General features: G+C 38.9%; 1 protein-coding gene across 3 annotated transcripts; it reads left to right on the forward strand.

Moving 5' to 3' along the window:
* Positions 1–2337: 2337 nt before the first annotated feature.
* Positions 2338–26449, forward strand: LOC124619724 (tubulin-specific chaperone C). Of its 3 annotated transcripts, none has more exons than XR_006980114.1 (4): positions 2338–2537; positions 2821–2865; positions 2969–3196; positions 25059–25485. XR_006980114.1 is itself a non-coding variant. In XM_047146289.1 (2 exons), the coding sequence occupies exon 2, from the start codon at positions 25332–25334 to the stop codon at positions 26346–26348; it is 1017 nt and encodes a 338-aa protein (XP_047002245.1). In that variant the 5' UTR covers positions 3064–3196; positions 25059–25331; the 3' UTR covers positions 26349–26449. The 3 variants fall into 3 exon arrangements, 1 of the variants encoding a protein (XP_047002245.1); XR_006980115.1 differs by having other exon boundaries at positions 2969–3189; XM_047146289.1 differs by lacking the exons at positions 2338–2537; positions 2821–2865 and having other exon boundaries at positions 3064–3196; positions 25059–26449.
* Positions 26450–26652: the final 203 nt, after the last annotated feature.

The following is a 26652-nucleotide window of genomic DNA, read 5'->3' on the forward strand; positions in this document are numbered from 1 at the left end:
CTATCCAATATCATATGTACAGCTGTACAATACTATGATTGCCTGGATCAATAAAAATACAATACAATACAATACAAAGCCTAATGACACTAACGGGACAAGCGCGGGAAATAGGGTGTTTTGGGTGGGGGGAAAACTAAATATAAACAAATTTAGACGTCTTGCGTAGCTACAACGTGTAAGTGAAGACAGCCATGCATGAATACCCCCCACCTCCCCAGGGGTCGTAACCCCTGCAACCCATAGAAGATAAAGATGCTTCAGTAGCAGATTAGTGTTTTTTGTCTTAAAAAAAAAAATCTCACGGGATAGAACGAACAGATCAGAAAAGTAAATAAAATTATATAAAACAGAACTGCAGACAGCCACACTCAAACCAAACTCCGCGCCGTCATGACGTCACACACGACAACACCCTTACGTCACGGGTCAAAGCCGACGCGTGGGATCGGACGCTTCTGTCGACCCTCTACACTTGCCACCCATTTGGAAATCAATGATGTATGGGGCAGAGGCACTAAATTTTGCAGGTATTCATATGCTGCTGGTGAATAAAAGTAAACAGTCATACCAAACATTTTCACATTTGTTGTGTATCTATTACTCTTTGACGAGAGAGAGGTGTTCACTACATTGCACACTAATTCCACTTGTGTTCCTTTCTGATGATTGAGGAAGTTATGTAACTTCTCAGGAAGATGCCCCTTCTCCTTCAATGAACTTATGATGTCATCCATGGAAAACACTTTCTTCTCCGAAGTTTTTCACGGACGCACTTCAGTTTACGTTTTAATTCGTGCACAATGTCTGAGGAAAAAAAAAAATGCGAGTTTCGGTCGCCATGTCTTCCATTTCTAGTTTCGACTGTATACCACAATCAATTACTGAAGAACCAACTGCACTCTGAAATAAAGATATAATTTCGTTATATATGATTGAAATAACTCAAAGCTTGATGAAAAAATATTATAAGAAAACAATGGGGGTGTGAAAACATCCTTATACTAACGTTTTCGACACAATTCGCAGCTTCTGCATTGGATAAGTGGGACATGCTTTCCACGGAAGAATTTTCATTGACAACATTCTCCACGCAATCAGTAGCGTCTGCAATGGGCAAATCGAGCACAGATTCCATGACAGAACGCCAAAAACAAAAATATGGACCTGTATTACAACATTGCTTAGACCTATGTAGCGTACGAAATAAATTCACAAAAGTAAAAAGCACACACAAAGCAAGGAAATTAATTAGCTACCTCAAATGGAGAATCATCGTTGTCACTCAAAATCCTAACAACATGTCGTCGTGGCTGTTTATTTGGTGGCATCGAATGTGTCGGAAAGTCAAAAACTGATGGCATTGCTTCGGGTTTGAGACGTTTCTTCCACGTTCCAGGGCTCACTACGTAATCATCTTGTCGGAAATGGTTTCCGCAAAGTAACTGCAAGACGTAGGATTAAAATCTTTCCGCTTCACGGAAGTAATCCACGTCTTTAGTAGCTCTGGGTGCTTTAGAGGAAACCTGGTCAAAAACATCGAATTAGCAAACGCACTAAGTCTGTATTTTTATCGCATTGCATCGGTAGTCCTATTACCTGTGAAATGGTAAGTCACACTCCTTACTCCACCGCTTCGTACAATTGAAAGCGGAACAAGAAATCACCATTTCGATAATCCATAATTCCTTATACACCGTACAGACCGAGAGAAACTTCTTGCCCAATTTGAATATGGCGGGCAATACAGACGACAGTAATCAGCTGGTAGAGCCATCTATCGGTAGGTCCGGTAGTTGAGCATCCCTCATTTCGCTAGCTTTAGACGCCTGTGCCACCAGCAGGCACACGGCTTCAGGCTACGTTGTCAGTCGGGGTCTTAGTTGCAGTCAGCACGTTGTGACAGTGATTTCATTTATAGAACTGGTTGAGGTCCTCGGTAATCAGCAGCCAGTATGCAGGTACACTGCATTGTCTTTGCACACTTCCAAAGGTTGATTGATTCTTCTGGCAACTAATGTAAAGAAAAAGCAGGAAACCTCTAGTGGGATGAGAGAAATTCACAACTATATTACTCGTAAAAATGATAACATAAATATACTGAATTGTAGATTATTTAAAAAGCAGGAGGTGGAACTGAAACTGTTCAGTATATAGCCCTCTTGCAATCACAAAAAAATATTCCATATCACAAACAAAAGCTTTTATATCATGTTCTCTTACCAACCCTCCAACCATTGGTTAATAAGGAGATTTTTGTACTACAAGCAGTAGTGATACCGAGATCTGCTTCATTGTTCTATGACTGAATGACTGTCTCTTTCCCAACAACGTAGTGCGTAGGTGTAAATAATATCTTTGGCCCGTTGTGTGTTGTGGTAATATGTGACAAAATGTTAACAAAATAATGATTGTGAAGCATCCTAAGCCAGCAGGAAGAAAATACATTCGTAGTGCTACAAAAATTTTATTAGTGGCCGAGGCAATTGCATTTGCAGGAACGTATGCTGCATGGTATCGAATGAATACATCTCGAGGTATGTGGAAAAGAAGATTAATATAAAATGTTAAGTAATTAAAGAGTGCATATTCATTTAAATGGCAGTATCTCGGAAATAACATTTTCGAAATAGTGCGTGCTACGTCGTGATTTCCTCCAAGTGTTGATTAGCACTTGAGTTCTTTGCAGTGATTTAAATGGTCTAAATGCTAAGCCATATATGGTAAGGATTCCATTGATATGGAGCATTGTATTGACAGTAGTGCGTCATGTGTGTTGACTGCGATGTAAACTAATAGCCTTGTGCTGTTGTTTTTCAGACTTTCGGCTTTACATGTACCACAATTTTAACTGGGCATTGGAAGGTAACGTGTAAATCTTAAACGACCTCTTTCATAGGCGTAGATCGTAACGCAGTAGTGATTAGACATGATAACACTAACATAATTTAATTCATTGTAATTTCAGGTTTCTATAGAACTGGTGAATACCTGGGATCCAGTAACATACGGGATATTGATATGTCCGTGTGGATTCAGGAAGGCAAAGTGCGGAAGGTCGAAAAATAGTGTCAGGGAAATTAGTGTGTTATGGCTCTTGTAAAATCAGTTATTTATATGCTGAGCTTCGGAGCTTTAGGTTATACTTTAATGAAGGTGACATCGTCAAATAATACAGAACTTGAAAAGGTGAGAGGTGAGTTTTGAGCATGCCCATGCATGTGTGCTGGGTTTTTTTATATGTTTCACAAATCGTTAGTTTTGAAATGTTATAAGTTGCAGTAATGACATAGAGTGGTTCCAGGTGTGTGTTTACGTGTGTCCATCCTAAAAAAAAAAAAAAAAATTCACTGGCAATGCTTGCAGCATATGTAAGCAATGGGTAAATCTTTTCAGTTTGATCTTATGCATGAAATTTGCATACATCTAAATGCTTTTCTGGTTTTGATGTAAGTGGGAACTACATTTATTTCAGTGTATGCTGTTAACCTGCAGCACTGATACTTTTTTTATATGTGTGACTTTATCATCAGCCAGCTGTCAACTACATTTCCATCAATAGTAGCATCACATTTTTTATACAGGGACTATGCTCCATACCATTTCCATCTTTTAGTTACCATTTAACATTAGTTCTCAGTTTCACTATATTTTTACTTATCTGTATACTTTAATAGTTTTTGTTTGGGACAAAATTTTTATTTCCTGTGTACCCAGAAAATCGCTAAAAAACCTCTGCCTTGGTCATGTAGAAGCAAGTTCATTTAGTTTTTTATTTTTTTTTTATTAGGTTAACAATGTTTGTAAGAGACTAGGATGGGATGGCTACTAAAAAATGAAGACAGAAAGAAATTTGAGGTGAAACAAAGTAGGCTAACTGTACATTGATATTAAATGATGATAATAATAAATCAATGTAGGTTGAATGCTCATTTGCCCTAAACGAGTCGTAGAAAATGACTCAACACATTAATCGAAATTTGGGAAAAGGATGTTGCTGTAATCAAGACTAATAGGATGTTTAGCCACTTACATAATCTTTCTTGTTCACTGGGCTCATCATAGTATTTTTCCCCCTTTTCAAAATGCGAAAAGGTAAGTTCAGGCTCATCATCAAAACTGACAACAGCTTCTTAGAGGCTTTTTAGAGGTCAGAGTGAAGAGAGGAAATTATTAGACTTAATGTCAGTGATCAGACTGATGGGGATTTTTGTAGGAACAGGTACAATTATTGAAAATACTAGGTAGTAAGGTGTCATTCAACTGTGAAGTGAAAGATGTTTTCTAACGCAAGTTGGCTTATCTGTGTGCAAAGAATGTGTTATGCTGTCTTTCTTTCATTGTACCTACTAATGAAATAATTGTATTAATGAGAGTTTGCAAGTTGTGGAATGCCTCATTTGTCTTTAGTATGATTGTCCACTGTTCAATGCCTCCATTGTCAGTGACTGTGTTTTTGCTCTACTTTTCCCCTTGAGTATGATGCAGTTAGTGAGTTAGTTACATGTTTCATTGATCAGTGTCACAGTAACCAAACGTTATGTTGTGGAACATGTCAAGTGAATAAGAAATGCCCACATGAACAAGGTTCCCTCTCTCCCTCCTTTTCTATTTATTTATTTTTTTAAAAAGCTTTAAATTTTTATTACTTACCCAATTCTGTTAAATGGCACAAAATACATATATTATACTATAAATTTATTTATTCCTATTCAAGAGTTCATCAATGGTGTAGGATGAGTTGTCAATGAGATATGGTTTCAGTTTATTTTTAAAACTGTTGCTGCCATCTGTCAAACCTTTTATTTCATTTGGTAATTTGTCAAAAAGTTTTACTACAGCATATTTTACCCCTTTCTGTGCCAAAGATATGTTAAGTAGAGGTTAGTGTAAGTCGTTCTTTCTTCTGGTATTATAATCCTGATTGTCACTATTTTTAAACTAGTCTATGTTGTTGAGAACAAATTTTATTTCTGAGTAAATGTACTGTGAGGCTGTTGTAAGAATTCCTAACCTTTTAAACAGGTGCCTACAAGATGTGCAACTAAGAGCCCCATACATTATTCTAACCACTTTCTTTTGAGCAGTGAATACTTTTTGCCCAAAATATTATTCTGTACGACATCGGAGAGTGAAAGTGTGCAAAGTACGTTAACTTGCTGATTTCTGTGTTCTCAAAATTAGCAATTATTCAGATTGCCAAAGTTGCTGACTTAGTCACTTTAGGAGATCCAAAATATGAATTTTCCAATTAAGATTCTCATCTATATGTACACCCAATAACTTAGTATGCTCTATCCTGGCTACTGACTTCTGTTGATGTGTTAAATTTATTGAAAGAACTGTACTCCTTGCAGTAGAAAATTGGATCTGCTGTGTTTTTTCAAAGTTCAGAGAATGCCCATTCACAGAAACCCAGTCAATAACTTTTCCAAAGACATTATTTGTGTAATTTTCTATTGGAGTTTCTTCTACTGGATTAATAATGATGCTTGTATCAGCAGCAAACACTCAGTTTAGCTTCTTGTTTCAGACAAGAAGGTCATTCACATATATCAAAAATAGATGGGGACCCATGATCGAACACTGTGAAACACCTAATGTAATTGCACCCCAGTTAGATGAAGTGGAAGACTTCCTTAAATCACTTAAACCATATAAAGAAACTTTTTGCTTCCTGTTCTTTAGATATGACTTACACCACTCATATGCTGTTCCATTTATACCGTAGAATTGTAATTTCTGTAACATAATGTCATGGTTGACACAATCAAATGCTTTAGATTCCTATTGAGGACATTTTACTATTTAAATACTCTATGTTGGCAATGAAATTGTATATTGCTGTCTCAGTGGAGCAGCATTTTTGAAATCTAAACTGTGATTTACTAAGTATCCCATTACTGTCGAGATGGCTAACCACTCTTGAGTACATTACTTTCTTGACTATTTGTGAAATCCTGTAAGCAAGGATACTGGCCAGTAATTGGATCGACCGAAGCATCCGATCCCACCCATCGGCTTTGACCCGTGACGTAAGGCTGTTGTGGTGTGTGATGTCACGACGGCGCGGAATTTAGTTTGTGAGAGTGGCGTCTTTGTAGGTGTTTTGATGTGATCGGTGGTGCTCTCTGATGGTGTGTTAGGTGATGATTTTGGTTTAGTTTGTGAGTGTGGTGTCGTGTGTGAATTTTGGTAAATTGCTTTTTTTATGTCTTTGGTAGGTATGGATATGACTGACAGGGTCAGCAGTTTTTGGTTGTCGGCTATGATGGGGGACAGTGCGTTGTCTCTAATTATTTCTTCAACTATTCGGATTTTTGGATGAAGTCGTGAAGTGTTCAGTATGTCGTGAAGAAATGAGGCTTACTTAAAGTTCTGGCGTCTCGGACCAGGGACTGCTTTATGTGGAGATGTCGTAAGGATAACAGGTCAAGGGAAGTGTTTGATCCCAATTTATGAGATCGGGAGCTGCTGTTGAGCTATATAGGTCAAGGGAAGTGTCAGATTCTAGATGATATTGTGTTTTGTGGTATTTGGGGAGTTTTGTGATGTTGGTTTTTTTTTGTCGTTTTGCGTGGTTTTGTATGGGGGTGGGTGTCTAAATTTGTTTATATTTAGTTCGTCCCCACCCAAAAAACCCCTATTTCCCGTGCTTGTCCCGTTAGTGTCATTAGGCTTTTTGTGGAACATGTGTGTGTTTGTTTTTCAATGTATTTTCGTCCTCATAATGTGTACGTAACGACTTTATATGTGCCATATTGGAATCATGGTTTGTGGTCGTTTCCACCATATTTGTGACGCTGTGGGTCAAAGCAGACGGGCAGGATCGGACGCTTCTGTATGTCCCAGTAATTATTGACATCTGTGGTGTCCCCTCTTTTGTAGATAGGCTTCGCAATGGCAGATTTTAACCTGTCTGGGAAAATACCTTGAGTTAGTGATGCATTACATATGTGTCTCAGAACATTAGCTGTAACTGCTGCACATTGTTTTAATATCTTATTAGAGATGTCATCTACTCCAACAGAACATTTATTTTTCAAAGATTTCATGATTTAGCTTATTTCACAAGAGGTTGTTAGATGAAAATTAATCTAAGATTTCTGAAAACTGACTCTTCCATGTACTGCTTGGCTTTTTCTTCTGAACTATTCTCACACATTTTTTCACCTACACTTAAGAAATGGTTGTAAATACATTAGCTAATTTTGTACTGTTGGTTAAGAAGATCTTGTTCTCTTTAATAGTAATACTACCTACCCCAGAGGTTCTATTTCCTGTCTCCCTTCTAACAACATTCCATACTGATTTTATTGCCCAAGTTATTAATTTCATCTCTAATATACATGTTTTTTTTTTTTTTTTTTGACAACTTTTCTCAATATGTTACAATAAGTTTTATAGTGTAAAATTATTTCTGGGTCTTTACTAATTCTTGCTGCCTCATACAATTTTCTTTCACTTTCTGAAGACACTTTAATACCTGTAGTAATCGAAGCTTTCTTTGAAAACTGTTTGTTGTTACATTTAGTAATTTTTTGGGGGCAACGGTGTTCAAAAAAGGGATGTAAATTTATCATTGGCATTTGGCTCTTTATTTACAACCTCCCAATTAATAGTTTTAAACTCTCTCTGAAGTACTCTATGGATACTGGGTTGAACAGCCTTGCACTTTTACTTAATGGTTTCTGAAATCCACACCCTGCTAAGTTTTGTAAGTTGATCAGTTGTGGAACATAGTCTGATAATCCATTTATCACAGGGATAGTGTGTGTCAGTTTTAAGTCCTCTTGCTGCACAAATGCATTATCTGTTAGAGTGCTACTGTCGTGAGCTATATGTGTAGGGAAATTGATAACTGATTCTAAGTTATGTCATTAAGAACACTTCTAGTTCACTTTTCCTGCCAACGGCCTTACTGCAGTGGTAACACTGGTTCCCATCAGATCACCGAAGTTAAGTGCTGTCGGGCTGGCCTAGCACTCGGATGGGTGACCATCCGGTCTGCTAAGCGATGTTGGCAAGTGGGGTGCACTCAGCCATTGTGAGACAAACTGGGGATCTACTTCATTGAGAAGTAGCTGCTCTAGTCTCGGAAACATATGGCGAGGAGAGGAGTGTGCTGACCACATGCCCCTCCATGTCCGCATCCAGTGACGTCTATGGGCTGAGGATGACACTGCGGCCAGTCGATACCGTTGGGCCTTCATGGCCTATTCAGGGATAGTTTAGTGGTGGGTTTTCTAAAAAATCAGAATTGCTTACAAAGTTCACATTGAAATCACCACACACTAATAACTTCTTACCCTTGTTTTGTGTAAATAGCAACTCCTCCTTTATCAATGCTACATCTGCAAGTGTAAGATGCTAAATTATACCCATTTATACTAACACTTTCCATCCCCACAGTTACATGGTCTTCAGACAGACAAAGTATATCAATCTCATTCTTATTTTTGAGATCATCTAAACACACTAACAGCTCATCTACGTTATTTTTTATTCTCCTGGTATTTTGAAGAAGTAAACTGATACTACACTTAGCTTTGTCCGTATTTACTGTAGGTGAAGCTAATTCCATTCTATTTTTCTTGATTGTTATCTGTCTGGACTTTGGCTTTAATGTAAAAACCTGTCTGCCTGCTCCCATTAACCACAGGAATCGTCCCTTGTGTGACTGTGCCCCCCTTTACAGAATCTGCTAATAGAGAAGCGATCTTATCTTTCCCCTTCCTGTTTTAGGTGCAGGCCATTTCGGAAATTTATTCTTGTTATTAAGTGCAACTTTTTACATTTGTAGTCCATATCTTGTGTGTTGTTGTTGTTGTTGTTGTTGTTGTGGTCTTCAGTCCTGAGACTGGTTTGATGCAGCTCTCCATGCTACTCTATCCTGTGCAAGCTTCTTCATCTCCCAGTACCTACTGCAACCTACATTCTTCTGAATCTGCTTAGTGTATTCATCTCTTGGTCTCCCTCTACGATTTTTACCCTCCACGCTGCCCTCTAATGCTAAATTTGTGATCCCTTGATACCTCAAAACATGTCCTACCAACCGATCCCTTCTTCTAGTCAAGTTGTGCCACAAACTTCTCTTCTCCCCAATCCTATTCAATACCTCCTCATTAGTTACGTGATCTACCCACCTTATCTTCAGCATTCTTCTGTAGCACCACATTTCGAAAGCTTCTATTCTCTTCTTGTCCAAACTATTTATCGTCCATGTTTCACTTCCATACATGGCTACACTCCATACAAACACTTTCAGAAACGACTTCCTGACACTTAAATCTAAACTCGATGTTAACAGATTTCTCTTCTTCAGAAACGATTTCCTCGCCATTGCCAGTCTACATTTTATATCTTCTCTACTTAGACCATCATCAGTTATTTTACTCCCTAAATAGCAAAATTCATTACTACTTTAAGTGTGTCATTTCCTAATCTAATACCCTCAGCATCACCCGATTTAATTTGACTACATTCCATTATCCTCGTTTTGCTTTTGTTGATGTTCATCTTATATCCTCCTTTCAAGACACTGTCCATTCCGTTCAACTGCTCTTGCAAGTCCTTTGCTGTCTTTGACAGAATTACAATGTCATCGGCGAACCTCAAAGTTTTTACTTCTTCTCCATGAATTTTAATACCTACTCTGAATTTTTCTTTTGTTTCCTTTACTGCTTGCTCAATATACAGATTGAATAACGTCGGGGAGAGGCTACAACCCTGTCTCACTCCTTTCCCAACCACTGCTTCCCTTTCATGCCCCTTGACTCTTATAACTGCCATCTGGTTTCTGTACAAATTGTAAATAGCCTTTTGCTCCTTGTATTTTACCCCTGCCACCTTCAGAATTTGAAAGAGAGTATTCCAGTCAACATTGTCAAAAGCTTTCTCTAAGTCTACAAATGCTAGAAACGTAGGTTTGCCTTTTCTTAATCTTTCTTCTAAGATAAGTCGTAAGGTTAGTATTGCCTCATGTGTTCCAACATTTCTACAGAATCCAAACTGATCTTCCCCGAGGTCCACTTCTACCAGTTTTTCCATTCGTCTGTAAAGAATTTGTGTTAGTATTTTGCAGCTGTGACTTATTAAACTGATAGTTCGGTAATTTTCACATCTGTCAACACCTGCTTTCTTTGGGATTGGAATTATTATATTCTTCTTGAAGTCTGTGGGTATTTCGCCTGTCTCATACATCTTGCTCACCAGATGGTAGAGTTTTGTCATGACTGGCTCTCCCAAGGCCATCAGTAGTTCTAATGGAATGTTGTCTACTCCCGGGGCCTTGTTTCGACTCAGGTCTTTCAGTGCTCTGTCAAACTCTTCACGCAGTATCTTATCTCCCATTTCATCTTCATCTACATCCTCTTCCATTTACATAATATTGTCCTCGAGTACATCGCCCTTGTATAAACCCTCTATATACTCCTTCCACCTTTCTGCCTTCCCTTCTTTGCTTAGAACTGGGTTTCCATCTGAGCTCTTGATATTCATACAAGTGGTTCTCTTCTCTCCAAAGGTCTCTTTAATTTTCCTGTAGGCAGTATCTATCTTACCCCTAGTGAGACAAGCCTCTAAATCCTTACATTTGTCCTCTAGCCATCCCTGCTTAACCATTTTGCACTTCCTGTCGATCTCATTTGTGAGACGTTTGTATTCCTTTTTGCCTGCTTCATTTACTGCATTTTTATATTTTCTCCTTTCATCAATTAAATTCAATATTTCTTCTGTTACCCAAGGATTTCTATTAGCCCTCGTCTTTTTACCTACTTGATCCTCTGCTGCCTTCACTACTTCATCCCTCAGAGCTACTCATTCTTCTTCTACTGTATTTCTTTCCCCCATTCCTGTCAATTGTTCCCTTATGCTCTCCCTGAAACTCTCTACAACCTCTGGTTCTTTCAGTTTATCCAGGTCCCATCTCCTTAAATTCCCACCTTTTTGCAGTTTCTTCAGTTTCAATCTGCAGTTCATAACCAATAGAATGTGGTCAGAATCCACATCTGCCCCTGGAAATGTCTTACAATTTAAAACCTGGTTCCTAAATCTCTGTCTTACCATTATATAATCTGATACCTTTTAGTATCTCCAGGATTCTTCCAGGTATACAACCTTCTTTTGATTCTTGAACCAAGTGTTAGCTATGATTAAGTTATGCTCTGTGCAAAATTGTACAAGGCAGCTTCCTCTTTCATTTCTTCCCTCCTATCCATATTCACCTACTATGTTTCCTTCTCTCCCTTTTCCTACTGACGAATTCCAGTCACCCATGACTATTAAATTTTCGTCTCCCTTCACTACCTGAATAATTTCTTTTATCTCGTCATACATTTCATCTATTTCATCATCATCTGCAGAGCTAATTGGCATATAAACTTGTACTACTGTAGTAGGCATGGGCTTTGTGTCTATCTTGGCCACAATAATGCGTTCACTATGCTGTTTGTAGTAGCTAACCCGCACTCCTATTTTTTATTCATTATTAAACCTACTCCTGCATTACCCCTATTTGATTTTGTATTTATAATCCTGTAATCACCTGACCAAAAGTCTTGTTCCTCCTGCCACCGTACTTCACTAATTCCCACTGTGTCTAACTTTAACCTATCCATTTCCCTTTTTAAATTTTCTAACCTACCTGCCCGATTAAGGGATCTGACATTCCATGCTCCGATCCGTAGAATGCCAGTTTTCTTTCTCCTGATAACGACGTCCTCTTGAGTAGTCCCCGCCCAGAGATCCGAATGGGGGACTACTTTACCGCCGGAATATTTTACCCAAGAGGACACCATCATCATTTAATCATACGGTAAAGCTGCATGTCCTCGGGAAAAATTACGACTGTAATTTCCCCTTGCTTTCAGCCATTCGCAGTACCAGCACGGCAAGGCCGTTTTGGTTAATGTTACAAGGCCAGATCAGTCAATCATCCAGACTGTTGCCCCTGCAACTACTGAAAAGGCTGCTGCCCCTCTTCAGGAACCACATGTTTGTCTGGCCTCTCAACAGATACCCCTCCGTTGTGGTTGCACCTACGGTACGGCCATCTGTATCGCTGAGGCACGCAAGCCTCCCCACCAACGGCAAGGTCCATGGTTCATTTGATGTCACATAAAACTCCAGTGTAAGTAATTTGGGTCAACAGAAGTGTCAGATTCCACTCATCTACTTTGACCCATGACGTAATGGTGTGGTGTGTGCCGTCATACCACACGGAGTTATTGAGTTGGTTGTGTTTGTAGATGTTGTGTTTGATGGTGCCCTTTGGTGGTGGGTGTGGACATGCTGAGTTTTACTTGTGATGTTAGGTTCATTTGAGTTTTGGTTGTCATCATGCTAACGTTGTTTTGAGTTTAGGTATTTGGTGCAGTAATGGGGGTTATGGAAGTGTTTTCAGTGAGTGATTGTTCTTTTTTGTTTATGTGTTAGGCAATTTTATTAGGTCTGATAAGTTTGATGTTTGTTGTACGGAAAGAAGTCTTAATTTTTTGTCAATGGTATGTGATTTATAAATATCAGTGTTCGAATGATGTTTGCTTTTAATTCCATTGTGTATTCCTGTTAGTTCTTGTAGTCTATAACAACTTGAGTATTTGTTTTCCTATTTGAGAAAATAACAAAGGTAGTCACAACTGCTAAATTCATATAAGAATAGTGTATGGTCTTCGTAAATGTTTGCGGGCTATAGGTAACCAACAATTTCCGTATCACATGGTCAGAATGCTGAGCAACATCAATAACACTGGACACAATTAAAATACCTGCATTCTCGAATGAAAGAAAAAGTTCACTGTTACCAGTCACTGTCTATTACCATAATGTGTTTCAAATGTTTAAAGCTCTATTGGGTAGACTGATATGGGCTAATATGGCATGTTTGTTGTGACTTTGGAGTAACCTTTGGTGCTTCTAGCAGAGAAAAACAAAACAATATTTCATGGAATAAACAATGACTGGAAACAGTAAACTTGCGCCATTCCAGGATGTAGATGCCTTGACACATTGCATACTGGCTGCCATGCCACAGTTATTGTTGCAGTTCCCAACGATTTTTTTGAGACGTGCAAAGTAAGTGCGACTTTCTTATTTGAATATATTGGCCATGACATCTTGGTAGATGATTGTTGCACTATCTGTGTGTTTATGGGTTGCATTTTTTCATATGACTTGTCAAGCCAATGGCAGCACGGCTTCTCTTGCCGCAATTGTCACAAGTGTATCTGGCTGCTGAGGCAGGAGCAGTGGTAGCGTTGCGAAGCTTTTTCTGCCTTAATCTGTCCAACAAGCCTTCATCATGCTTAGACATTCCAGATGATATATCATCATGCCACTCTGGTCTTATGCTAGCCCATGCTCCCATCTGTTTGTGCCGATTCCGAAGCTCTCCATATCTCGTTTACAGGAGTCCTTGAACCTCGATACAGGATGTCCTACAGGTCTTTTGGCTGTAGAGATGTCTCCAAGCATCACCTCACATGGTAATCTGTCAGGATCCATATGGTGGACGTGTCCCAGCCAGCGGAGTCGTCTCAGCTTCAAGATAGCTGAAATACTGTTGCAATTAGTTTTAGATAGCACTGCTTCGTTGGTCACTCGGTCCTTCCACGTTACTCCGAGGGTGGATCTCAGGCGCCGCATGTGGAAAGCATTGAGGCAACGTTCTTGTTTGGCATAGGTAGTCCATGTTTCCGATGCATACAAAAGGATGCTGAGGATGCAAGTTTGATATACATTAATTTTGGTGGTCAAAGAGAGTTTGCCAAAAGTTGTCGCAGCTCTTCCAGTGCGAGCATCAATTTCCGTGTCAACAGACATGTTTGATTCTATAGTAGATCCAAGGTAGCAGAAGTTATCTAAGACTTGCAGAGTAGTGCCATCTAGTGTGATATTCAGCTTTGTGTTAGCACCCCGAACCATAATTACGGTCTTACTGCTGTTAACTCATCGAGAATAGGTAGCATGCCTGACTAAATGGTGATACTAGCTCTTGCAGCTCTTCTGCAGAGTTCGCAACAATTGCAGCATCATCAGCATACAGTAGTTCATGAGCAACTATCTCGTAGCACTTTGTCTTACTCTTCAGAAGACTGATATTGAAAAGCCTTCCCACTTTCCTAGTATGCAGATGTACTCCAACATTGCAATTCTCGAAAGCCAATTGGAGCAGACCCGAGAAGAAAATGCCAAAAAGTGTAGGTGCCAACACGTAGCCTTGTCTTATGCCACAGTTCATACTGAATGGTTTAGATGTACTGCCATCGAAGATTACAGTGCCACGCATATTGTCGTGAAAAGATCTTATTAAAGACAGCAAAGTTGGGGGACATCCAATTTTTTTCCAATATGTTGTAGAGTCCCTACCTACTGACGGTGTCAAGGGCTTTGTCGAGGTCAACAAAAGCCACATATAATGACACTCTGTGTTTGCGGCACTTCTCTTGTAGTTGGTGCAAGGTGAATATCATGTCACTTGTGGATTTGCCAGTTCGAAATCCACACTGTCACTCAGGGTTGATCTGAGCAGCCAAGTTTTCCAGTCTCTTCAGAATTATCCTTGCATACACCTTACCAGCAATGCTCAAGAGATATCTTCCTCTATAGTTGTTACAATTACCTCTGTCGCCTTTTCCCTTATAGATTGTTACTATATTTGCACCTCGCATGTCTTGAGGTACTGTGCCTTCTTCCCAGCACTGCAGTAGGATTTGATAAAATATCGGCAAAACGCAGTAAAGTTTGATGATTTCTGCTGGTAAGTTATCTCGGCCCATACTCTTGCCTAGCTTTAGACTTTGAAGTGCGAGTTTTAATTCGTCAACAGTGGGAGGATCATCAAGCTCAGACATAACAGGGTAAGTTGGTAACTTTATTTGAATGTAGCTCCACATACTGGTGTCTGATGCTGATGAAACTTGGCAGACATGTTTTTATGATGTTCTTATATTCTTGAAAGGTATGATACCTCTGGAAACACGCGCCTTTGTGTAACAGTACTTCACAAAACTGGCAATAGTATCTTGTTTCACTTGTTTTATGATGGGCTGCGCAAACGCTGAAAGGTCATGCTGGATATTTCTTTTTTTTCCACTTCTCACAATAGTCTGAATAGTATGTTCTTTCATGTTGCCTGACTATCGAGCGGGTGGATCCTTAGCAGGTGCTCGTTTTGTAGGTTGAATTGCTTGTTTCCTCCTTAGTTGCTGCAACACCTTGATCACTTATCTGGTCTCTTGCAACTTCTTTTAGGAATGTTACTTTCTTTGACCTTTTATTGGTTTTCCGCATTATCCCAGAACACACAAGATATTGATGAGCTCTGCCTGTGCCTTTCATAAATTTATTATGCATCACAATACATTTTGGTTTCTGTATGATTTCCCTTTTTGTGTGTGTGTGTGTGTGTGTGTGTGTGTGTGTGTGTGTGTTTCCTGCTGCAACGCATTGTGAATTGTTAACATTCTCTCCTCCCTATTATCTTTCCACACCTGCAGCAAAAAGTCGCCTTGTCTTTGAAATGTTTTCTTTAAAGATTTAGATTCTATTTGTAGACACTGAGGGAAACCTGTACTGATTCGTGTTGTACCACAATCTCGTTTCCCTTTGTAGAAGTGTTTTGGCAATAGCTTTGCTGTAGTAATAATTGTCTGGATAAACTTGGTGCCACATGCCAAGGTCAGTTAAAGTACAGAGAGAGTAGTGTCTCGAGGCTTTTCTCCTTCCCCAATGCATATTTTTAGATTGGAGATATATCCACTTACATTTTTTCAAAACCATATGTGATAAGTTTTCCAGTATTATATGTCCGGAAATGAAGCTGCTCTCTCCATGGTGTCAGTGCTTCATCAAGAGAAAGCTCCTGTTCAGGTTTGTATACAGTCTGAAATTTATGTAGGAGGCACTTCAGCACATGTTCAGTTTTGTAGAGTCTGTTTTCCTGACCGATCTGTAAGGAACTGTCATTGAAATACCACAGATTTCCATATCTGTTCAAATCAATTTCTGCTCATTAGCTTGCCAAAAATCAGTGTGTCTATTAGAGGATCCGTTGACAAATAGTCCAGATAATCTTTATTTGCCCCGTCAAAATAATCGTGCCCAGAATTTTTTACATTTCAACAGTGGTGTTATTTGTAAATTTGGTAGATTTGGGAGATACTTTATAATGATTTGTGTTTTGTTTGTAATAAAAGTTTGATTGTGTCAATATCTGATCAAACAATACATTGCCTAGTAATAATTCCTCAGTGGCTACAATGCTGTTGATTTTACTGGGAAGGGTTTTTACACCTGGAATTCGTCTGTTTCTAAAATAATGATCTTGTCCTTCTTCAGCAAACTTTTACTGTTAGAAGCTTCTTCATCTAAATCGTTCACAATTATCTCACCTTGGTTGATTATAGCCATGTTGTTTTCTTCTTCACTACCACTATCAGTAACATCGTCTGAATCACTTGGAACATCAGAACAATTGCACACAAACAGTTCAGCAAGAATCTCGCTTTCTGTCAGCTGCTTCCATGCTGTGTTATACTACCATACGTTGGAACAAATGATGCCGGTTGCGAGGGATCCGAGGTCATTTCTTGGGTTATTCCAGAAACTAGCAGTGAAGGTTGAGAAGACCAGCACTGTCCCAGGAACTGATCATGGCCCTTTGGTTCTGAGTAGAGTGGAAGGTCTGAACCAGAGACTTCAAAGGTTCTGTGACAAGCTAGGGTGTGACTTCCTGGACTTGTCCCATAGGGTTGAGAACTGTAGGGTTCCCCTAAATAGGTCATGTTTGCACTACCCATCAGAGGCTGCTAACCAGGTAGTCGACTATGTGTGGGGTGCACACAAGGTTTTTTTAGATTATGTAACTTTCCATCCAATCCAGATAATGATAGGTGTAGGACACCCAGAAATATCAGTGGAAGATCAAAAGAAATGCTTCCCACAGGTGAGAGTATAAAAATCATAATGATAAACTTCCGAAGCATTTGTGTCAGATTTTGTGGTGTTCATGAAAACCAGTGAAGCCAACGTAACGCTAGGAAGAGAAAGCTAGTTGAAACCTGAAATTGATAACAGTAGGATTATTGGGGAAAATTTAAGTGTATATCGAAAGGACAGGCAAATGCGAAATGAAGGTGGTATATTTGTCGTAGTAGACAACAAATCCGAATGCTGCATGTGAGAGTGTTTAGGCAATAGTCAGTATTAGGGGTGAGCATAAAAAGATTATTGGATTATTCTATTGCCCACCACACTCATCTCCTGATGTAATCGGAAACTTTAGAGAAAACCTCAGTTCACTTGTACGTAAGTTCCCCATTCATACTGTAATCATTGGTGGAGACTTTAATCATCCAACAGTTAATTGGAAAAATTACAGTTTCAATAGTGGTGGGCATGATAAGACATCCTGTGATGCATTCTCTGAAAACTCTCCACAACAGGTAGTTAAGAACCTCACTCATGACGTAAATATATTGGATCTAATGGCAACAAATAGACCTGATCTGTTTGAGGATGTCCACATCGAAACTGATATCAGTGACCATGATGTGGTTGTGGCAACAATGATTACCAGAGTACGAAGGACAACTAAAACAATCAGAAAGATATGTGTGTTCAGTAAACGAGATAAAAAATCAGTAGTGTCATATCTCGGTGAGGAACTTGAAACTTTCAGCACAGGGCAGGAGCATGTAGAGGAGCTGTGGCTCAAGTTTAAAAGAATAGTTGATCTTGCATGGGTAGATATGTACCCAGTGGAACAGTTGATAATGGTAGGGAACCTCCATGATATACAGTCACTGTAAAGAAACTTCTAAAAAGACAGTGCGCAACAGGTGTAAAACAAAGCGTAGGGCTATAGATAGACGCTAAATGAAACATTTGGCTGTCAGAGCAATGCATGAGTGCTTTAATGACTACCATAGCAGAATATTGTCAAGTGATCTTTCACAAAACCCGAAGAAATTCTGGTCATATAATGGCTGTTAGTGGCACGAAAGTTAATGTCCAGCCCCTAGCAAATGAGGCAGGAACTGAAATTGAGGATAGTAGAGCAAAAGCTGAAATGCTTAACTGCTCCAATTTAATCCTCGTACCACCGAAAAGATGAATGAAATAAGTATTAGTATCAGTGGTGTTGAGAAACAGCTAAAATCATTAAAATTGAACAAAACTCCATGCCTTAATGGAATCTCCGTAAGATTCTATACTGAATTGGCGACTGAGTTAGCCCGCTCTTCTAACTATAACATATCGTAGGTCTCTCAAACAAAAAAACTGTGTCCAGTTTTTGGAAAAAGGCACAGGTTACACCCGTCTACATAAAGGGTAGTAGAAGTAATCCACAAAACTACCATCCAATATCCTTGACATCGATCTATTGTAGAATCTTAGAACATATTCTGAGCTCATACATAATGAGGTATCTTGAAAAGAATGACCTTCTCAATGCCAACCAGCGTGGATTTCGAACTCTCGCATCTCGCGCATGACATACTGAATGCCTTCGATCAAGAAACCAGGTAGATGCAGTAGTTCTTCAGTTCCAAAAAGTATTTGACTTGGTACCGCACCTATGCTTACTGTCAAAGGTGTGTTCGTATGGGGTGTCTAGTGAAATTTATCGCTGGAGTGAAGACGCTTTGGCAGGAAGAACACAGCATGTTATCTTAGATGGAGTGTCGTTGTCAGATCTAGAAGTAACTTTGGGTGTGTCCCAGGGGAGTGTGTTGGGACCTTGCTATTCATGTTGTATATTAATGACCGTGCAGACAATATTAATAGTAAAATCATGCTTGTTGGAGATGATGAGGTTATCTCTAATGAAGTACTATCTGAAAGAAGCTGCATAAATATGCAGTCAGATCTTGATAAGATTTCTAGGTGGTGCAGAGATTGGCAACTTGCTGTAAATGTTAAGAAATGTAAAATTTTGTACTTTACAGAATGAAGGGAAAAAAATGTAGTATTGTATGACTGTAATCTCAGTGACTCACTGTTGGAATCGGCCAACCCATACAAATACCTGGATTCAACACTTTGTAGGTAAATGAAATGTAGTGATCACATAGGTTCAGTTGTGGGTAAAGTATATGGTAGACTTCGGTTTAGTGGTAGAAGACTGGGGAACTGCAATCAGTCTACAAAGGAGAATGCTTACAAATAACTCGTGACTGGTTCTAGAATATTGCTCAAGTTTATGGGACCCATACCAAATAGAACTATGGAGGATATTTAATGTATACAGAAAGGGGCAGCAGGAATGGTCACAAGTTTATTTAATCTGCAGGAGAGTGTCCAGATACACTGAAGGAACTGAACTGGAAGACTCTTGAAGAGACTAAACTATCCTGAGAAAGTCTGTTAACAAAGTTTCAAGAACCGACTTTAAATGATAAATCTGGGAACATACTACAACCTCCTACATATCGCTCACATAGGGATCGTGAAGATAAGATTAGAATAATTACTGCACGCACAGAGGCCTTCAAACAATCATTCTTCCCACACTCCATATGTGAACCGAACAGGAAGAAACACTAATAACTGGTACAAAAGGACATAATCTCTGCCATGCACCTAATGGTGGTTTGCAGAGTGTAGATGTAGATGGCTACAACTACAGTACTGACGGTTTCGCGGTACTGATTTTTCGCAGTGAAATGAAAGATAAAAGGAGGTCACAGAAATCACATGCAGAACAAAAAACGTAAATTTACATGACCCATCCATAGCAGTTGGATACAGACACACGTAAATCTACGTGAACTATACGTGGTGTGCTAATTGTGTCCATACTCTGCACACCATAAAAATAAACCTGATGCAAACATTACATAGTGTGTTCTTCAGTGTTTGCTGGAATCTCATTGGATTTCATTTCATGTGGAGCGGAAGCCAAGCTGTGTCCAGTACAGTCAAGTACAATCATAAGGATATTTTTATGTATGGTACAGGCACATAGGCTGAGTGATAATGTGGGACAACAGCTATATCGTCACATTTAACTTGGACAGCACTGTCCAGCCAGCTGTTCCAACTAACCTGTAGTGATGTGAGCAGTTGCAGTTCAGACATAGAGAGAGACAAGCAGCTGGCCAGGGTGGCTGAGTGGTTCTAGGCACTGCAGTCTGGAACCACACGACCGCTGCAGTCGCAGGTTCGAATCCTGCCTCTGGCATGGATGTGTGTGATGTCCTTAGGTTAGTTAGGTTTAAGTAGTTCTAAGTTCTAGGCGACTGATGACCTCAGAAGTCAAGTCCCATAGTGCTCAGAGCCACTTGAACCATTTTTTTAGAGACAAGCAGAGAAATAATATAGCTTTGAATGTCATTTAATTTTTAAAGAGGATTAAATAATATTCAGCAATACTCCAGCACTACTCCATACTTTGTAGGTGATCAGACGGAAAGCATAAAACGCTCTTGTTTTCGTGAAACATAGTATTCCAATTATAAACAAGAGTTATGAAAATTTCTAATTTAAACACGGGTACTTTTTCTGAGTGTGCTGTGTGATGCAAGAGCATACAGCAGGGATTTCACCATATTGTTGAATACTGAAGCCACTGAAGGTATCAGTTACACTCATTGTCTGGTAATCTCTTAGCTCCTTCCTTATCCGAATCTGTGACATACATTTCAGCTCTGGAACTGTCATCTGCTACATTGATAACGAGTTGATCAACGGAATCCGTGAAGCCACCCAGGCACCGCATTTTCTCCTCTTCTTTTATGGCGTGCCGTTCTGTATCCCGCCAGCGTTCGGCAGTGATATGTGAGAAAGCTGTGTGCATTAGTAGCACAATATCCAGCACCCTAACAGCCTTGCTATTTCGTGTGATAAATCCCTTAACTTGGCTCCAGGTCAGTTCAGTAGGATTCATATTGTAATGGTAAAGTGGGAAATATAAAAATGCTGCTTTTGTATAGTGTTCTCGATGCTGTTAAAATGATTGGTTTTTTTTTTTTTTTTTTTTTTTTTTTTTTTTTTTTTTTTTTTTTTTTTTTTTCCAAGTTTCTATGACACTTACCACTCTAGTTCGTGTGAGACTACATCTGTGGTATAAAACAATGGACATGGTCCAAATAGTTTTTTGGTTCCTCATTTCTGTTCTAAAAATTAATTTGTTATATTTTCTGAATTTCAGCAACCTTTATTAACAATCTTTCTTAAAATATCGATACTGAAGAATTTATATTTGAAACTAAAACAATATGTAATTAGAAACAAGAAGACATGCATTATTCACGAAAAATGATAACAAATTTTATAATTACGAGATGAAGCTATTTCAAATTGAATGTGGGGGGAGGGGAGGGGGGCAAATTGGCTTGAACTAGCTGTCACCTGCACCACTTTAATGATCTACTATGCTACTGATTCCACTATACATCCAGTGAATATTTGTATCTCAACCATATCAAATACAGCCCCTTGGAAAACTTCAAAGTCGATCTCCCCCCCCCCCCCCCACACCACCTGTAAATTTATGAAAAAATTAAGAACTTATTTCTCAGCACTTTTTAACTGTATTCCACAAACATTATTCACTACGGAGCAGGAAGCAGCCTTAGCCATTTTCATACTGCGTATTAACAGTTTGACTATCAGAGCACAACAGTGCAGAGACTGTGACAGTATACAATTTTTGAAATAAAAACCATATAATTAAAGCATGATTAAGGAAAATGTTGGTGGCTGTTGATACAGTAGAATATCTTAAAGTTTCATTTTACATAACTTAGTAATAAGATATCTAATGTATAAAGTAGGACCTACTTCCAAGAGCGTAACACCACCAGTGTACATATGCTTCGTGTTTTCTTACATCAGGTTTATTCTTAACAATGAACAGAGCATAGTGCTTTTGATGTTGCTAAGCATTCTGTCTGTGTGGTAGACAAAATGTTGTCTATAGCCCCAATATTTATGTTGGCCCACACTTTTAAATAAAATATACTATTGTTACATGCATTTAGCAGTTGTGACATGACTTTTCATGTTTTGGAACAGAAAAAAATGTGAAATTACTGAAGGGGTTATAGAGGACAAGAACTTCAAGAAACCAGTGCAGGTATTTACAACAAACCTGAAGCTACTGCTAATGGAGATAATGCTGTGGACACTCCACTCTGAAATTGGGGCAAACTCAAATTAATTATAAAGGAGGCCTCGTTGAGTGGTTAAAACAGTTTCCAGAACACCACCACCCTTTTGAAGGCATCTTCTTTCTTGAATCTAATTTTAAAGGAAATTAATGCAGGAGCTCTAGATTCGAGCCGTACTCATATCACAGATTTTGAATTGCTACATTAAATTTATAATGTGAAAATTTACTGCTGCTGATGCATGCGTTAGGGATGTTTGCACCTGTTAATAACCATCCAGATGGAATGCCTGAACAAACACAGTAAGGTTTCAAGTAAAGGGACTAAGTAAAGAATGAGAAGATGTATATCTAACGCCTGTTCTGTTAATAAAATCACATAACACATCTTTTCAAGCTGGCAGTGTTTCTTATAAAATATTTGCAACTGCTTAGAATATGAACTGGAAGCTTACAGTTACCCTTAGAATGGTGTGTTGCCACTGGATCGTTTCTATCATCTGTTTCTGAACACTACATTTTGCAGGAATACTGGAATGTGAAAACCGTTCATGAAATATTTCATGAATTTTCATCTGTGAACCAGTGCACACTTAATCTTACAGTAAACAATCTAGGGTAGGTGGTGGGGGTAACGAGGTGGGATGGGGCAGGGAAGGAGAGGGATAGCAGGGAGCGAGCAGGGACATGGTGTGGACAGGTTAGCACCACCAGAGAGAGGACAGAGGATAAGAGAGACAGAGAGAAGGTGAAAAACTGGTAGGTGTGTTGGTGGAATGAAGGCGAGTGTAGTGCTGCTGCCACAGTTTGTTAGTGGCACTCTTGCAAACAGACAGCTTGTTAGTTTTCATGCCCACGTAGAAAGTAGCATACTCATTGCAGCTTAGTTTGTAGATTGCGTGGCTGCTTTCACATGTGCCCTGTCCTCGATAGGATAGGAGATGGCTGTGACGGTACAGGAGAAAGTGATAGTGGGAGGCTGTATGGGACAGGTCTTGCATCTAGGTCTGTTGCAGGCAAAGAACCATGAGACAAGGGGTTGGTACCAGGGGTGGAGTAAGGATAGACAAGGATACTGTGTAGGGGTTGGTGGGCAGTGGAATACCACTGTGCAAGGGGTGGGGAAGATAATGGGTAGGAGGTAACTCATTGTAAGGCACGGTGAGAGGTAGCTGAAACATTGGTGGCAAACTTAATTCAGTTGCTACAGTCCTGGGTAGTACTGAGCTAAGAGTTTGTGTCGGAGACATTAGGTGACTAGAGGGACGAGGTATGGGAGATAAAGAATGAAGGATGACTCTTACAGCACTTTTAAAGCAGTGACTGAAGCTGTTGACAATCAGCCACACCCATCATGTGATCACAAGCTCAGGTGAGTGGGGAACAGTAATCGCAATCTGTTGCTCACTGAGCAGGGCCACTTGTATGTTAGACATACTGTCTCTCGTAGCTTTAATCTAATAGTGTGTGTCGGAAGCAGAAGTGGCATTATTTTTAGTTGCTCGGCTGATTATTTGTAATTATTTCGATATTCTTATGAAAGAACATGACAGAGAGATCTGTAAGATAGCTAGAGATTTAGGTTTGAATGGAAGATACTAACATGATTAGTTGATATAATCAAAGAATGTGATGCAAGGAGGCCAATTACATTTACTAAAAAGGTCATATGGTGGTTTTTGCTGTACATCACCTGCCAGAAAGTTTATTTTATTTTATGGGGAATACCTTATGAATATTATCCCATTTTCCATGGTCTGTGGTTATATTCTTTCAGGGCAAATTATTTCAATTCGTAGTTACAAAACCTGTCTGTCTACTCTTCTCTCTCATAGAGAACTTCACCCGAGCTGTTGACACATACCCTTTGATCTAACTCTCGCCATCCAAACAGCCCTCAGAAGGCCCAACAGTACCGACTGACCACTGTGTCCTCGGCCAATAAGTGGATATGGAGGGACATGTGGTCAGCATACTGCTCTTCTTGCCATTTTTCAGTTTTCGTGGCAAGAGCCACTACTTCTTAGTTCAGTAGCTCAGCCTCATGAGGATGAGTGCACCCCACTTGCCAACAGCACTCAGATACTCAGACAGTCGCCCATCTGAGTATTAGCCGTGACCAATAACGCTTAACTTCAGTGAGCTGATGGGAAGCGGTCTTACCATTGCAGCAAGGCCATTGGTGCCCCTGATCTGGACACTCAATAAATGTTTACTGAAGGAAGGTAAATTAATGATGTCAGGTGAAGCATTTGGAGTACCTTCTTGCACTCTTTGTGTTTCTCATGTTGTGGTGTAAGTTCCTTTTCCCTCTTTTCTCTCTGTTTGTATGTTTTTTTCTCTCTTCTCCTTGCTTGCATTTTGCTCCAGAGAAAGGATCCACAAATTCCAAAAGAAAGGCAATTGTTGTTATATTAACACCGTTCTCTATATGTTTAACTGTGTTGGTGTGCATTTTCTTCTGCTATACTGTTATTTATAAGTTTTTTCTTTTACCAGTCAAAATTCATCTACTTATGTCTTGTTGGCAGTAGTTGAAATGGAACACTACATAATTACAGAGAGACAAAATGGCTGACCAAGAGACTTCCCTTCAGGATGTGATATTCCAGGTCTCCTGATACACACTTAAAACTGAGGTTTAAGAAGACTGTTCAAAGTACTTGCTTCATTTTGCTACTTAAGAGTGCTGGAATATTTAAATTGTTTTAAATTTAATGTGATTGTTTGAAAATCCTACCTGAGTGGGCTGCACTTGCATCATTTATTTCATCATTGTATTTTGTGTGTCAGAATAATAAAACTTATATAAGGATTATTACGTATTTGTTCATTTCAAAAAGTAATTGAAACTGTTTGATAACACTTCAAGTTCAGTTCTTGAATAACAATTTTATTTTTCAAATCAAAATGCCTATTTTCTGAAAGTAAATTTTTCTTCCAGAAATTGAGACGATCTGATCCAGCTTACCAGTCAGATGTGCAGCGAAAGAAGCAAGAAATGCTTAACGTTTTGCGTGGTGCAGCTCAAGATTTTACACCTATTTACCGAAAGACCAAAGAAGAAGTTGAAACAAAAAAGAAGGAATATGTTTCTGGTGACAAATAACGAATATTGAGGTAGTTATTGTAGCAGGCCTCAGCTTCGTAGTGGACAGTGTTGCTTTTGTGAGTGCAGTATTTCCTGGTTGTATTGTTGACTATTAGGTATATTTAAATGGAAATGGATAAAATTGCAGTAGAGGACAACCGTGATCTTGTAAAGGAAAAACTAATGCGTAGAGAAGCAGAAAGGCAGCAACTGCTTGAACAAAAAAGGGAAGAAAAGGAACAAAGATCAACTGGTGAAGAGCTCAGTTACTTTTTTGATACATTTGCAGAAAAACAAAAGGAGATTGAGAACGCTTTAACCGCAGCAGCAGAAGGACTTATAGAAAAAACCCAATTGCCAAATCATTTTGATAGGATTGGAAAGAATGTGCAGACCCTGCAGCATTTTTTATCTTCATCAACAATGTTTCTTCGTGTTTATGATATCCGGAAAGCTCAAGAAGCAATTCTGACTTTGCAGCAAAGATGTCAGCAACTAGAGCAGCAGTTACTACCAAAGAAAAAATTTGGTTTTAAAATTCGAAAGGTGCCTAATAAGAAAGATGTAATATTCAATGAAAAAATAGAAGACACTGTAGATTCCCATTCTTCGCCTGTCCACAAGCTGCTTCAGAACATTAAGGAGAACAATTGTGGTTTCTCTGGCAGAACTGCTGAAATTCTCTCTCTTCCTCACGAAAAAATATATAAAAAGGATGTTGTTCTTTCTAACCTTAATAGCTGTACTGTGAGACTACCTGGAGCTCCTAATACATTGTATATTGCTGGCTTGAGCAACTGCAAAATAATAACCGGTCCTGTAACAACATCAGTTTTTATTGAAAATTGTTCAGACTGCACATTTGTTTTGGCATGTCAACAGTTAAGAGTTCACAGCACAACACACAGTGACTTTTATCTCCACGTTACAAGTCGAACTATTATTGAAGATACTACGCATGTCAGGTTTGCTCCCTATAATTTAAAATATGAAAATATGGTGCATCATTTCCAGTTAGCAGGTTTAGATGTAAATAGAAACAACTGGGATATGGTTGATGATTTCAATTGGCTGGCAAGTGATAAAGCATCACCAAACTGGTGTATTATGAAAGAAAATGAATGGAATATTGATTGGATGTAATTTTTTAAAAAGTTACTTGTGAAACCAATAATTTTGAGATGGGATGTTCATTTAATAAAAAGCTATGTAATTATTTTCATTAAAATGAATTTGCTCAGTAAGTGATTATTTCTGTGGAAAGGTGTAACACTAAATGTAGACCCAGTGCACAGCAGTGTATCAAAAAATTATTTTTGGGGAACAGTGTAATAATATTTAATTTGTTTTCCTGTGCTTATTTTTTTTCTGTGTTTCATGTCTGTTATAACCATTTGCACATTTTGAAGAATTTAAATTGAGCTTCTATAACATATTGGTAATATTT

This window comes from Schistocerca americana, chromosome 6, assembly GCF_021461395.2.
Source record: "Schistocerca americana isolate TAMUIC-IGC-003095 chromosome 6, iqSchAmer2.1, whole genome shotgun sequence".
Lineage (NCBI taxonomy): Eukaryota > Metazoa > Arthropoda > Insecta > Orthoptera > Acrididae > Schistocerca > Schistocerca americana.